The sequence below is a fragment of the Macaca mulatta genome, chromosome 3, assembly GCF_049350105.2.
Source record: "Macaca mulatta isolate MMU2019108-1 chromosome 3, T2T-MMU8v2.0, whole genome shotgun sequence".
Lineage (NCBI taxonomy): Eukaryota > Metazoa > Chordata > Mammalia > Primates > Cercopithecidae > Macaca > Macaca mulatta.
The window spans coordinates 91,941,530-91,957,055 of NC_133408.1; the positions used below are offsets into that span (position 1 = coordinate 91,941,530).

At 37.3% G+C, this 15,526-nt stretch overlaps 1 protein-coding gene across 4 annotated transcripts in view; it reads right to left on the reverse strand.

Annotated features, from left to right (window-relative positions):
* Positions 1-15,526, reverse strand: part of ANLN (anillin, actin binding protein) — a 65,270-nt gene that overhangs the window by 25,292 nt on the left and 24,452 nt on the right. Inside the window, exons 8-21 of one of the 4 annotated variants that reach the window (XM_077996936.1) lie at positions 13,449-13,575; positions 11,861-11,971; positions 9,624-9,862; positions 8,771-8,916; positions 8,340-8,487; positions 7,085-7,220; positions 6,265-6,447; positions 5,211-5,337; positions 4,557-4,605; positions 4,408-4,464; positions 3,087-3,125; positions 2,796-2,817; positions 1,786-1,898; positions 460-513 (exon numbers count right to left, since the gene is read on the reverse strand). In XM_077996936.1, coding sequence (XP_077853062.1) covers positions 460-513; positions 1,786-1,898; positions 2,796-2,817; positions 3,087-3,125; positions 4,408-4,464; positions 4,557-4,605; positions 5,211-5,337; positions 6,265-6,447; positions 7,085-7,220; positions 8,340-8,487; positions 8,771-8,916; positions 9,624-9,862; positions 11,861-11,971; positions 13,449-13,575 — 1,551 coding nt within the window. The remainder of the gene's footprint in view (positions 1-459; positions 514-1,785; positions 1,899-2,795; positions 2,818-3,086; positions 3,126-4,407; positions 4,465-4,556; positions 4,606-5,210; positions 5,338-6,264; positions 6,448-7,084; positions 7,221-8,339; positions 8,488-8,770; positions 8,917-9,623; positions 9,863-11,860; positions 11,972-13,448; positions 13,576-15,526) is intronic. The other 3 variants (XM_077996937.1, XM_015133714.3, XM_015133715.3) reach the window with 3 other exon arrangements.

Consider the following 15,526-nt stretch of genomic DNA (forward strand, 5'->3'; position numbering starts at 1 on the left):
CAGAGCACAACTGTCTCAAAAAAAAAAAAAAAAAAAAATTCTGCTTTTATTTAAAACATCACCAATAGCTCTTCAAGTATACAGGAGGTCAAAAATATCGAATAATTCTTAGTTTTAAATATAGTTAATAATTTGGTATTATAATTGTACCTAGAAAAATCAATATTGAAGTGAATACAGGATTTTAATGAACTATAAGAGAGAAGAAAGAATATGGAAAAAGACCAAAACACCAAACATGCATTGAAAAAATAGAAAACTTTCAAAGAAGGCTTTAAAGTATTGAGAGTGGAGAACAAGACGCCCATCTATAAGAGTCTCATGATAGAATAATGTACATAATGTCCTTAATTATTCAAAGTAAACAAAAAGATAGTTAGTAAAACAAATATATGTAGATCAAAAATTAAGGATTGATTTTTAAGCTCATTAGTTTCAAGCAAAGAAAATAATGACAACCTTTTCCTGGAACAAATAGCCCAGTAGCTCTCGCTCTCTTACATCATAATTTATCTAAAACAGACAAAATAAAAGACAGAGAGAAAAAAACCCAGGATCACTCAACTGGTTAAAGTAGCTGAATTACTAAATAAAAAGTTACAAAAAATTTTAAAATTAACTTGTTAAAATACATTTATGCATTAATAGCAATAAAAACTTCAAATACAGTCTGCTTTTTGTCCATCAACTAAAAGAGAGCATTGCATAGAATTTTAGATTGTTTCAGGCTAACTTAATATTCTGTACTGGAAAACAAGACCCTAGAGAAATGAGTTGACTTTGCTCAATGTTAAAGAGTAAATCACTAAGGGTAAATACTAGAAACCAGGGCTTCTAATTTTTATACTTCTTCAACTCTATATTCTCACTACAGAAATCTCATTTGATAATATAAATTATCACTGTATCATATAGAAGTCAACCTAAGAAATAAAATTTGCCTCTAGTTAGTCTCACTCCTTAAAATAGTCTTGATGAAAAAGGACTCAAAAGTGATGTTAACACAGATCTGATTTTTGAAGCTTCTAATATGAAAGGGAAGTATGAGAAGGAAATCTCTTAGATTCATAAGTACTTTTCTAAGAGGTTAATCTACTTTTCACTATCTTGTCAAAACTAAATTCATAAAATATTGCTCATTTCTAAATATAAATTCAAATAGGCTGGCTGGGCAATGTGGCTCACACCTATAATCCCAGCACTTTGGGAGGCCAAAGCAGACAGATGACCAGAGCCCAGGAGTTCGAGACCAGCCTAGCCAACATGATGAAACCATATCCCTACAAAAGAATATAAAAAATTAGCCGGGCATGGTATCATGCGCCTGTAGTCCCAGCTACTTGGAAGGCTAAGGTGGGAGCCCTCGAGGTTGAAGCTGCAGTGAGCAATGATCAGGCCACTGCACTCCAGCCTGGGTGACAGAGTGAGACTTTGTCTCAAAAAAAAAAAAAAAAAAAACCCACAGAAATGGAAATAGGCAAGGTATTATGTTTTAAAATTATAAACTTAACATCTAAATGCAGGAAGTAATACTTCTTAGCCAGAAGTGATACTTAGAATAAACAAGCATTCACTGAAGTTCTAACTATTAAAAGGGAAACATACTTCCAATACCAAAAAAAAAATCATTTAGCTACACTCATACCTAGCAAAAATGTGCAATTCTAAGAACATACATTTTCAGTCGAAGATTTCAAATACCTAAAAGCATTGTGGCATTTCCATTGACCTAATTTTTCTAAGATTAAAAAAAACACCACACCCTTACAAATAAAGTTGGATTACCTTGTCCAGAACAAACTTAGTATTTCCTACTGAAGACAATGATAATGTGTAAGATCCGACAAGGGCGAAGTTGCTGGTTCGCACAGCATTGAGACCTCCTGGACTGGCCATGACTGTGAAGAACGAGGAAATTAAGTTTAGTTCAGAACGACTTTTGTTAAGTATAAATAACAATTCCTCACCCCACCCCGGTAGAAGAAAATTAAGCTGCCACAGAGAAAAAAAAAAAAACTGCCTCATTTTCCTTCATCTTTAAATATGGGGGAAAAAATCAACTTATTTCCTAATGAAAGAAAACTATTAATTTAAGGGAGGTACAAGCACTCCTTAATAATTGGGATGGATATGTTTTTGAAGACATAGACCTAAAACTGTATGCATAAAAAGCAACTTCCCAATAAAAAACATGGAAAAGACTTCAGTGCTAGTTACAATGCAGGGTGACAAAATCAGCAGCAGAAACTATCTCTGCACAGGTCTCTTAGTAACTCTCTTGTGCCACAGAGAAGAAAGACCAATAGCCTAAAGGAAGCGAGTGAAACCAGCTTCATCCTAATTCCTTTTGGAAAAAGGTAGGCCTAAAGTCATTCTAAAGAAGGCCTTTCCTGGCTTGGCGACATTCTAGTTCCCAGTGAACTAGAAAGATGCATTTCTGACATGATACAATGCCAGTTATGATCAGTAAAGCCAAAAGAAGTAAAATCTGCAGTATGGATAGCACAAAACAAATCTATACAATAGGAGTTGAGGTAAAGAGTAATGCTACCTGCTGCTAGAGCTGAATAACATGATGACTGGTGCCTCTATGATGGTACCTAACAAAGGTACAACCAAACTGCATGCTACTGTGGCCAGTAATCTTGTAACTAAGAAACCCACATAGAAAATATTATTCCAAAGGAGATCAAGGTAAACATTCATAAATCAAGATGGCCTATACATATGTAAATATGCAAGTGCTTAATTCCTTACCTTATTCTAAAGTTTCAAATAGTTCAAGATATACTCACCTGAAGAAGCAATGTTGCTTTTCTAAAAAAAACAGGTGTGAAGAAGAAACATAAGTTACTTCCCTTATTTGATACCAAGATTTAAATATGAATCACTCATCTCTTTTAACACAATAAGAACTACATTTCAGAAAACACTTTTCCTACATAAATTACAGGGATTTCCCCCATTAGTACATGTTAAAATTTTCCACAGTGCTCAAGGTTCAGAAATGATTAACCAATTTAAAATTGTTATGTGTAAGATGAAGATTTCTCAAGGAAGCTCAATTTCTCAAAAATTCTACTTACTGTGGTTATAGATGTGAGGAGTCGCTTTGGAGTAATAGCCTAAAAGAAAAGATAGCTTACTATATATATTTCTTATCAAACATCATGTCTCAGAATGTAAAACTATCCAACCTTGAGAAATTCCTACATAGAAAATAACTAATTCTTGGCCGGGTGCAGTGGCTCACGCCTGTAATCCCAACATTTTGGGAGGCTGAGGCGGGCGGATCATGAGGTCAAGAGATTGAGACCACCCTGGCTAACATGGTGAAACCCCCTCTCTGCTAAAAATGTGATAAATCAGCTGGGTGTGGTGGCAGGCACCTGTAGTCCCAGCTATGCGGGAGGCTGAGGCAGGAGAATCGCTTGAACCCAGGAGGCAGAAGTTGCAGTGAGCCGAGATCGTGTCACTGCACTCCAGCCTGGGCAACAAAGCGAGACTCCATGTCAAATAAAAAAAAAAAAAAAGAATTAATTCTTAAATATGAATATATTAAACTTGAGTCCTTGAGTAATTAATTCTTAAATATGAATACATTACACTTGAGTCCCTGATTAAGACTTTCTTATACTGTTAGTCCTTTTTTGTTAGAGCTAAAGAAAAAAGTTTTAAAATGATGACTTAAGAAAAGAAGAAAAGAACACAGCCTGGGAAGGCTGGAAAGCAACCTTATGCCTGTAAAGTGACGGCATAATTCCTAAGTACCAGTTTAGAGAACACAGAGAGAAGAGAGCTCAGGGCAAAGTCTTGAGAAAAGTTTTAAGCAGTTATAAAAGTTGTCAAGTAAATGTAGAGAAAATAGAATTATCTGGCCCAAGTGTATCAGCAACTCATACTGAGAATCATGATCACTCACAGTTTATTTTCAGTATTCATACCTATTTAACATAGTAACTACAAATTGGAATGTGAAACTGATCCAAAAACTTCATAATCATTAAAAGTTGTACATAAATTAAAACTGGGGCCGGGCGCGGTGGCTCAAGCCTGTAATCCCAGCACTTTGGGAGGCCGAGATGGGCGGATCACAAGGTCAGGAGATCAAGACCATCCTGGCTAACACGGTGAAACCCCGTCTCTACTAAAAAATACAAAAATCTAGCCGGGCGAGGTGGCGGGCGCCTGTAGTCCCAGCTACTCGGGAGGCTGAGGCAGGAGAATGTCGTAAACCTGGGAGGCGGAGCTTGCAGTGAGCTGAGATCCGGCCACTGCACTCCAGCCTGGGCGACAGAGGGAGACTCCGCCTCAAAACAAAACAAAACAAAACAAAACAAAAAACTGGTATGATGACATCTATTACTTCTGATGAAAATATTTTTACTGGGTTTCTTTAATTCTCACCTTGGACTTGGATGTTTTTTTCTTCTTATCAAGGCCTGAGGGATCTTTCTTTTGCACCTACACACAAACCCAAAACATAATTAATTTATAATCTGATACTGTTAAGAAAACTATACTCTTCATTATTTTAGAAGGCTTTATCAGCTTACCAAGCTGTAAACTTCAATATTTATTTCAAAGTCATTGGATACATCTTGCCTGGAAAAATAAAGCATTAAATAAAACCTTGAGAGAAAACCTCAATCACACCATTAAAAATGATGCTGCAAATACTCTTACAAGACTCTGAGAGTAAAGGAATCTACTATGTCTATGTCTTTAAAGACAGTAAAAATTGTTAAGAAGTCTATTTTTTCCTATAATGCAAGTCCAAAATTTTTTCCTCAGTATTTTACAACTCACAATCTTCAATAATAATAGTAATTATTTTTCAAACTGCACTTTGACTCTTATTTAAAAATAAATGTTTCACTAAATATAAATGTATTTTCATTAAGACTGAATGTTAAGTACATTATGAGATTTAAGGCATATGTTAAAAATCTATGGTCCAGGTTTAATATATGTATCATTTCAAAATACGCAATACCTACAGTCACATGGAAAAAAGATGCTTCTCAACAAAAGGAAAGATAGACGCATATGAGTTAAAGCAACAAATTTAAAGATGGGTTATCTGTCAATATAAAAAGAATGTGCATAATGCATTTCAAAGATTATAAATGCCACCTGAATGCTTTAGACTATATCAACTCTACAAAAAGAAAAATGCGTTCGAATCATCAAAAGCCTGATTTACTTACAGAGTAAATGTAGTAGTGAATGTCAGAGCATCACCGTTAAGAGAGTTTGAAGTACTTGCTAATGGTGTGGCTACCATATTTTCAGCTCCTGCTTTTAGTATAATTAAGTAATAGTAATTTGCTGCATCTGCAAGAAGTAATCACATTACATAATAAGCACAAGCAAAATCAGATTTAGCTAATCGGCATTCTGGAATACTAAAGAAATAAAGGAATACTGAACTGATTTATATACAATTTATTTTTAAAATTACTAAAATCAACTTTCCAGACACAGAAAGCTAAATAAGACTTAAGTAGGCAGTATAATCCTGAAATAAGCATCATCAAGGTCTCTCCCTACTATGTAAATTGAAATAATTTCACTCCACATTCCTCAATTTCTGCTGATTTTGAATTTTACCTAATGACCCTTAATTCTCAACTAATAGTATATATCTCAAAAGGGCAAATTATGGTTTGTTATTTCAAAACTGAGATTAAAATACTATATATATATAAAAGTTACTCAGAGATAAATTATAATAAAAACATAAACTATTTCTTCACTATTTGTCATTAATAACCACGTACCTCAAGACACATACTAAATTACCAATAAATTTCTGGCCACACCCCATCAAAATCAGGTAACAGCAAGAATTAGAACCTAAGTTACCTTATTCCTACAAAAATGCTCAAACCTTTCTCTCTATTTACTTTCCCTATGCCTGAAATTTACTTCTCACCTGTGTCCAGCCCTCCTTCCCCTCAAAAAGTATGTTCCACACAAATAAAATTTTTAAAAGAACTATAAAAACCATATCCAACATTTAATAAAACTTTATATTCAAACTTTCAGTAAGAGCAATGCCCATTATTGTATAGATTGGTATCCCCATATATATCTGAAGTTTTCCCTTAGTTATTTTTATTAAATCTTGATAAAAGGACCCAAAGGCCAAAGATACAAACTTTGCATTGTTATGCATGATTTACTTGTTTCTATCCTGTACAATTCAATCTAGGTGAGGTTCATAATTTAACACACAATCTAGAAAAATCACCACCATACCTGGTTTCTGAATCGTACTGCAGACAAAATCTGCTTTTAGAGGCAAGCGGATTTCTGACAAAGTAACTGATCCTTTGGATGGCATAAATTCACTTTGGGATACAGGACTAGCCTTATTCTTCCTCTGAGGTCCTTCGTTCTTCAATTTATTCAATTCGTCAATCAAAAGTGTTCTCTTCTCAGCTATGTGAAACACGCAATATTCCAAATATTAAAATTGTAACTGTTTCTAATGAGAGCAAATTCAAAAAAGTGTACTGATGTGGAAACTGTACATAACACATAAAGACGAAATTAGTAACACTATCTTTATAAAACAGACGATAGGTGGATGGGGAAAACCTTGATTGCTCATCTATTTACCAAGTCCTTATGATTTAATAAATCAACTTTCAGCTAGTTTTCATGTATGGTATCATCTGTCCACCCCAACATGCCCCATCATCACCACATATATGCACACAGCAAAATTCAGTTGTTTTAGCTATTTATTGATAACGGAAGGGAGGGAGAGACAGAGAGAGAGAGAATGTATGGGTACATGTGTATATATAGAGATTCATTCATTCATCCATTCATTCATTCAATCTGCACAACTGCATTTCTTCGAATGCATTTCAGTTGCTTTTACCTTTCATGCAAACTACAATTTGTTTTACATAGAGTTCTTAAACCTTATAAAAACAAGAACAAAAAACAGATCCACTGGAACAGATGACTAGGAACAGCCCTTTCTCTAAACTTAAAGATTTCTAAATATCAAAATGAGTTTTCCCTGATTAGAAATTTGTTGGAATTCTTTCAGGTACATCACACGTACTTGCAATTAGAAGAAGTCTTTCTGCTTCAGCTTCTTCTAGGGATCCTTTTCCATGCTCTTCATCAACACAGCAGTTAAGAGCCTGGCTAGCTTGATAGATCACTGTCTGTTGCATATTTATTTCGTTATTGAGTTCCTAGGAAAACCAATGAGAGGAGAAAAAATACACATATTTTAAATCATCATTTTCACTTTAAACTTTAATTCTAACTAACTTGATTGGATAGTTTCTAGAATTTCCAGACGGTAAAGTCAAAATGTTAGTTTCACTGCTCAAGTTTCTAGACTATGCACCAAAAACATTTAGCATGTTATAATAATTAAGCTATAAATATTATTTCTTATGAAAAAACTTCCAATTCATATTTATTAAAGTTAAAATTGGGGTTATGTCCAACAAAATAGAAATTTATAAAGTATTTGATTCATTTTATTTACATCACAATTACACTGCTTTTTAAATATGCTTCCTTAGGGCCAGGCATGGTAGCTCACACCTGTAATCCCAGCACTTTGGGAGTCCAAAGCACAAGAATCACTTGAGCCCAGGAGTGTGAGATCAGTCTGGACAACACGGTGACACTCCATCTCTATTTTCTTTCATAATTAAAATTTTTTAAAAAGCCAGGCATGGTGGCTTATGCCTGTAATCCTAGCACTTTGGGAGGCTGAGGTGGGTGGATCACTTAAGGTCAAGAGTTCGAGTCTGGCCTGACCAACATAGTGAAACCCCATCTCTACTAAAAATACAAAAATTAGCCGGGTGTGGGGGTGCATGGCTGTAATCCCAGCTACTTGGGAGGCTGAGGCAGAAGAATTGCTTGAACCCAGGAGGCAGAGGTTGCAGTCAGCCAAGACTGCGCCATTATAATCCAACATGGGCAACAAAGAGCAAAGCGGTGTGTCAAAAAAAAAAAAAAAAAAAAAAAGCTTCTTAGCATGAAAAAACCTTGAAGTGCATAACAAATTTCCCACTACATCATTACCCAATTAATAGTTATACTTTAAGGATATTTATGAAAAACCTGTTTAAAAATAAATATTTCAGCAATATCAAAGAAGTTTCCAACTTTTCAAAATGAGTACCTTTCCAAAAATAAACTGAATTCAAATGTGATTTACTGAGCTTCTGTGCATCAGACACTATTCTGGCCACTCAGGGTTCAGAGATGAGTAAGGCTGGGCCCTTGTCCTCACAAAGCTCACAGCCTAGTGCAAGAAACATTCCAAATCCCCTTTCCACAGAAGTACATACCTGCATTTTCTGTTTGATATTAACTTGACAAGGAAAGGCATTATTTTTTTCATCCAGTTTTGAAGTAACATCTTCCTTCCGAACAATCACCTGCTTTATTGATGGACGTTCTGTTTCTTTGAATCTTTGAGATCTATATGCATCAATGCTTCAGGAGGTAAGTTACATTCTATTAGAAATCTAGCAACACACTGAGCACTATCCTTTATTGAATATATCAGCAGAATTTGACACTGATATTGAACATGTCAGCAGAACATTTCACAACAGAATGGAACTCTCATTTGGTGAAAGAGAGGCTAACAAAAGTTATTCCAAACTTTTATACAGATGAGTTATTAATAACATTATAATTACAAATTATAACACGACTTAATGTCAATCTAAACCATGACCCTTAGTGAGTGAATGCCTTCCAGAAATGTTCTTACCTGTAAAGAAGATCACGATCTTCAGAACCAAGGCTATCACCAGATTCAGCCCGAGGGACACGAGTTCTTTGGAATTTTCCTGGTTTTGGACTTTCATCACTTCTGCTGGTGTCTTTCAATTCCAGTCTAGGTGTGGACACTAAACTCTGTGGGAAAACACATCAGATATTAGTGGATTTTATGGATAAATAATATTGATCCTAAATGATAATTCATTTTATTGTGTGAAAAAAAATCAATGAATTCTCCATTAAGAAAAAAATCCAGTAAGTTGATTGATTAATCATAAAAACAAAGCAAACTAAGTTCCTAACACATAAAAGAATAAATAAAACTACAAAGACAGCTGAAACTCATACTTTAAAAAAAAAAATTCTAGTTGAATCAATCCCCAGAGTTGCAGTTATTCAAATGAGAGTGAAAGCTAATAACAGTAGTTAGCTGTAAATAAATGTTAGTTATATGTGTTTGGAGCTAAATACCGATATACTAACACAACAATGTTCACACCAACTCCACGATATAGGTATTATGAATAACCTCGTTTAACAGAAGAGGAAACAGTGGTATAGAGAGGTTAAATAACCTGACCAATAAACAGTCAGTAAATGGCAGAGCCAAAAGCTGAGCCCAAATGTCTGGCCTTTTAAGCCATGTTACTGTTTGGATTTCATCTAAGGTCAAAAGGAAACCACTCAAGAGTTTTAAGGTTTCTTTTAAGAGAACTGACTAGAGGTTTGCAAAACCCCCTTGGCTACAGAGCCAAATGCCCATCTGTCAACAAGAGAAAGGGGAGATATGAAACTACTTAGTTTACTTATATCGTGGGCCTGTTTAGTTAGCCTTCTCTTACCTCTGGACTTATCACACCAACTGTTTGTGCCAACGGTGCAAGTAAAGACATTGAGGAGATATTCAGTGCATCTTCCTGTTCTTCGCTGCTTTCTGCTAATGCTTGATCCATCTCCTCCTGGCTCTTCTCCACATCTAGTTCACCTTCCTCTAGGACATCACTGAAGATGTCATTAATTACTTTTGAACTATTGATATCATCATCATTATCCGCACTCATCTCAATTTCACGTATCACGTCTGAAAAATATTTCAATAGGTGGATACTGTGACTCAGACATTTAAGAATTAAAGGCATAACAAAGAAAATTTAATATTCGTATTCTTACTAAATAGGAAAAATGCCTTAAAAAAGCACCTCCTAAAAAGAAAAATAAGCAAATACTACTAATAAATGAAACCAAGATAATCTTCAGTTTCAATAACACTTTCTAAGAAATGAATATTGGTAATCCCAGCACTTTGGGAGGCCAAGGCAGGCAGATCAACTGAAGTCAGGAGTTCGAGACAAGTCTGGCCAACATGGCGAAACCCCATCTCCACTAAAAATACAAAAAAAAAATTAGCCAGGCGTGGTAATAGGCGTCTGTAATCCCAGCTACTCAGGAGGCTGAGACAGGAGAATCATTTGAACCCAGGAGGCAGAGGCTGCAGTGAGCGCAGATGGTGCCATTGCACTCTAACCTGAGTGACAAGAGCGAAACTCTGTCTCAGGAAAAAAAAGAAATGAATATTGGGTCTATCAAAACTGATTTAATACTTTGTGTTTAAGTAAGAGCATTAAGAACTCAAATGTAGAATAATAGCCAAAGACTTCAGACTTTCAAAAAATATTCTCTCAAATGACCTTTTCTATTGTTGAGAGCTACCCTTTCACACAGCAGTCAATAATAGGAAACTATTAACGTCACTTAGAGCAGGGTTCGATAATAATCTTCAGGGCTGCTAACACCCTATTATGATATATACTGGTTTTCATCCATGATTCCTCGTTCATAACGGCCATATCCCTAGTTACTGTCTTTCATTATAATGCTGGGTGTATTAGGCCTCACAGGAAACAGAATTCTCCTGCCCTCCTTTCACCTGCCCCAAGGCAGGTCTCTAATCTTCTCCCATCTTTCTCACTGTGGTTCTTAAGAAGACCCCTCACCCCCTGCACCCCCCACCAGAGAGGATCCAGCCTCATACCCTGGGGGAGGGAATGCTGACTTTATGAAGCTTCCAGTGAAACCAAAGAGAACTGGGTTCAGGGAGCTTCTGGATAACTGAACAAGTAGAGGTTCCTGGAGGGTGGTACCCAGGGAAGGCAATGGAAGCTCCATGCCCCCTTCCCTATACTTCACCCATATCCTTTATAATAAAGCAGTAAACATAAGTATTTCCCAGAGTTCTGTGAGCCAATTAATCAAAGCTAAAGAGGGGGTCACAGAAACCTCAGCTAGAAGTTTAAGAGGCCTGGGCCAGGTGTGGTGGCTCATGCCTGTAATCCCAGCACTTTGGGAGGACAAGGCGGGTGGATCACGAGGTCAGGAGTTCGAGACCAGCCTGGCCAATATGGTGAAACCCCGTCTCTACTAAAAATACAAAAATTAGCCGGGTTTGGGGGTGTGCGCCTGGGGTCCCAGGAGGCTGAGGCAGGAGAATCGCTTGAACCTGAGAGGCGGAGGTTGCAGTGAGCCGAGATCATGCCACTGTACTCTAGCCTGTGTAACGGAGTAAGACTCTGTCTTAAAAAAAAAAAAAAAAAAAAAAAAGAAGTTTGAGAGGCCTGGACTTGCAACTAGTATCTGAAGGAGAGGAGGCAGTCTTGGGGACTGAGTCCCCAACCTGTGGGATCTGTCTGACACTACCTCCATGTAGCTAGTGTCAGAATTGAGTTGAATTGAACTGGTCACAAAAGTCTTCTGTGTTGATGATTGATGTGGTGCTACGAAAACAGAGGAAAACACGGTCCCAGAGAGGTTTTCCCTGAAACACCCCTCTACCAGTACACAGTGTGGGAGGGCAACACCTTTCCTATCTCTGTGAAAGTCAGTGAGGGTCTTAACCACACTTTCACAGATGCCTGTGAGCTAGCAGTAACTGTTAACAGTACCACATCTTGGTAGAAGCTACAGTATATTCTGATTTAATTAAAAAAACAGAGACACTCTCAATTTGAATATGTGCTTCTATCAATATATCATTTCCTATAGTATGTGCAAAGTTAATAATAAATAAAAAATAAAAACCAACCAATTTTCTGCTCAACCTTTGGGTCTGATGTTACTTTTAAGGATTTGTCCTCTTCTAAAAACAATGTTATTTTCAAAGGGCTAGATTTCGTCATTTTGCATTCAGTGAAACCTAAAAATGTTTAAGAAAGATCACATTAATATATATATAAGAACCTATAATTTTCTAGTTAAGGAATCTTGTGTCTTTTTTTCTGATTATAAAACTATGTATTTGTTTTAAAATATTCAAACCCAGAAATGTATAGAAACACCCCTCCCTGAATACCTGTCCTCTCTTAACCCATTTATGCCAGAGGTTGCAAATTTTTTTTGTGAAAAATCAGACCTCGGTGACAACCGTGAGCAGTAGGATATAAGTAACTCCCACAAGCTTAACATTCCAATAACAGAACACTAGGCATAAATGCGTTAACTTTTCCCCCATCAAGAGAGAAATGGGACAGCAATATTACCAGGTTATTGTTTGTTTTTCCAGTTTCCCCCTAGGTATGCATATTTACATACCATTTTGTTTCGTTCTGTGATCATACCATATATACTAGTCTGCAATTTGTTTTTTACTTTAAAAACAAAGTGTCAGGCCAGGCACGGTGGCTCAAGCCTGTAATCCCAGCACTTTGGGAGGCCGAGGCGGGCAGATCACGAGGTCAGCAGACTGAGACCATCCTGGCTAACGGTGAAACCTCATCTCTACTAAAAATACAAAAAGAAATTAGCCAGGCGTGGGGCGGGTACCTGTAGTCCCAGCTACTCAGGAGGCTGAGGCAGGAGAATGGAGTGAACGCGGAAGGCGGAGCTTGCAGTGAGCCAAGATCGCACCACTGCACTCAAGCCTGGGCGACAGAGCAAGACTCCATCTCAAAAAACAAAACAAAACAAAACAAAACAAACTAGGAATAGAAGGAAGGTACACAACATAACAAAGGCCATATATGAAAAGCCCTCAGCTAACATTATACTCAACAGTGAAGGATTAAAAGCTTTTCCTCTAAGATGAGGAACAAGACAAAGATGCCTGTTTTAATGACTTCTATTCAACACAGCATTGAAAGTCCCAGCCAGAGCAATTATGCAAGAAAATAAAAGGCACCTGAATTAGAAAGGAAGAAGTAAAATTATCTCTATTCACAGATCACATGACCATATATGTAGAAAACCCTGGTCTGAGCGCAGTGGCTCACCCCCATAATCCCAGTACTTTGGGAGGCCGAGGCAAGCGGATCATGAGGTCAGGAGTTTCAGACCAGCCTGGCCGACATGGTGAAACCCCGTCTGTACTAAAAATACAAAAATTAGCTTGGCGTGGTGGCAGGCACCTGTAATCCCAGCTACTCGGGAGGCTGAGGCAGGAGAATCGTTTGAACCCAGGAGGCGGGGGTTGCAGTGAGCTGAGATTGCACCATTGCACTCCAGCGTGGGTGACAAGGCGAGACTCCATTCAAAGAAAAACAAAAAAAGAAAGAAAACCCTAAAGATTCCCCAAAAAACCGTTGAACAAATCCAGCAAAGTTACAGAATACAAAATCAACACACAAAAATCATTTGAGTTTCTACATACTAACCATGAACAATCTAGAAACACTGACCTGTAGGTTCTGTACTGGAAATTTTGGCTGGTGTCTGGTTTTCTGTCACCTTTTCTGTTACTGGAAGTGACTGAGTTTTTGAAACACCTTGGTGTTTTTTGAGGGGAGTGCTCTGACAGTGAGTTTCCTGCAAAAAGCAAATGAAAAAGTAAATTTCATTTCTCAAAACTATAGATTTTATTTCTATGTTATTAAATGAAACAAGATTATTATTAAATATTACTCTGTATAAGTTTCCTTAGAACAAAAGAAACAGTGTGTGTGAATAGGCCCAGTCTTGTTTAGAACACAGCAAGTCCTCAGTGCTAGTTCACATTCTTGGTAATTCTCAGTATGTAAAATCTCTTTTGGAGAGGAGGTGGCAAGAAAGAACAAAAATTCACATCAGGGCGCAGTTTTAGATAAGCCAATAAAAGTGAAAGCCTCTCCACGAAGTCTGGGTATTTGGTAAAATAAAACAAAATAACAACAAAAAAACAAAGTGAAAGCCATACAAGGGAAAAACACCCACCCCTATATCACCCCTTATCTAAACCCACACCTATAACATCTGGTGACAGCTCCTACACATCAGGATTCCATTTAACTATCAGTTACCCAGAGGGCAAGAGCAAGAGAAAACAAGGACAAAAACAGATCAGAAGGTAACGAAAGAAGAGAAGAAATCTTTCCCTCATCTGAGTCTTTTTATTCATTAGCAAGGTTATTTAAGAGGAACATTCACTATTTTTTTTTGCGTGTTTAAAGACTATATTGTTGTACAGATTATTTCATCAAAGAAATAAAAGAAGACTTTATGAATAAAGTCATAGTAGAAATCATCAAATAAGAGTAAAGATAAAGGCAGCTAATACTTACACAGAGCTCAATATGTGCCAGCCACCTTTCTAAGCACCTTATATCTATTGCCTCACTTAATCTTCCCAATAACCCTCTACGTTAGGTACTAGTATCTCCATTTTACAGATGAGAGAGCTAAGACACAAAAAAGTTAAGTATCTTGCACACAGTTAGTGACTGGCAGAGCCAGTATACAAACCCAGGTACTCTTGTTCCAGGTCTAGTTCCAGACTTATTAATAGTCTCTCAAGTTAGAAGCAGCTTTGGATGTGTAAAAGCAATGTAATTAGTGTGAAGATGAGTGGATTAAAAAAATACGCAAAAATGTTTAAAAAACACTAAAAGCATAGTAAATTATCAAATGGTTCCACTAAAAAACGTATGGTCTCATCTCAACTAAGTCTCAACACTACCCCCTATTCTTCCTATGTCTGAGTCAGCTCTCTCTTCTTTCCTCCACACTATTTCCCTGTCACCTTCCCTTTCCTAAGGATGAATGAAACAGGAGGTTTCAGCAGAAAGCCCATCAGTGTTTGCTCTCATAGCTCTAAGACTACCAGCATACCTACATGCTACTTTCCTCTTTCCTTTTCATCACAGGAGATTGTCCTCATCAGTTCTGTTCCCTTCACTGTGCTGAGTTCATCCATTCTCACCTCATCCCATTAATTGTCACCCCTTATCCCATCACACAAATTGACTTAGGTCTTAGAAAGGACAAAACACATACAAACCATACTTTTCTTCATCTCCTCTAGTCACTACTTCCTTTTTCCCCTCCACTAGGACCAAACTTCTTCTAAGAAATGCCTGCACTCATTGGCCCTGCTCCTCATGCCCGTTCCCTCCTCCACTCAGCACCACCTGCATGCCACCTTCACCTCTTCACTAACACTGCTCTTTGCCACGTTACAGCAAACTTCTCACTTCAAAACCCAGTGGATTTGGCTTATCCCACATTTGAAACATGACAATACCAACCACTCCTTCCTTCTCAAAAGTTTTCTTTCTTCCCTTGACTTTATTTCTCTTTTTTTTGAGACAGAGTCTCACACTATCGCCTGGGCTGGAGTGCAGTGGTGCAATCTCGGCTCACTGAAACCTCCGTCTCCTGTGTTCAAGGGATTCTCCCATCTCAGTCTCCTGAGTAGCTGGGATTACAGGCACCCGCCACCATGCCTGGCTAATTTTTTTTGTATTTTTAGTAGAGATGGGTTTTTACCATGTTGGCCGGGCTG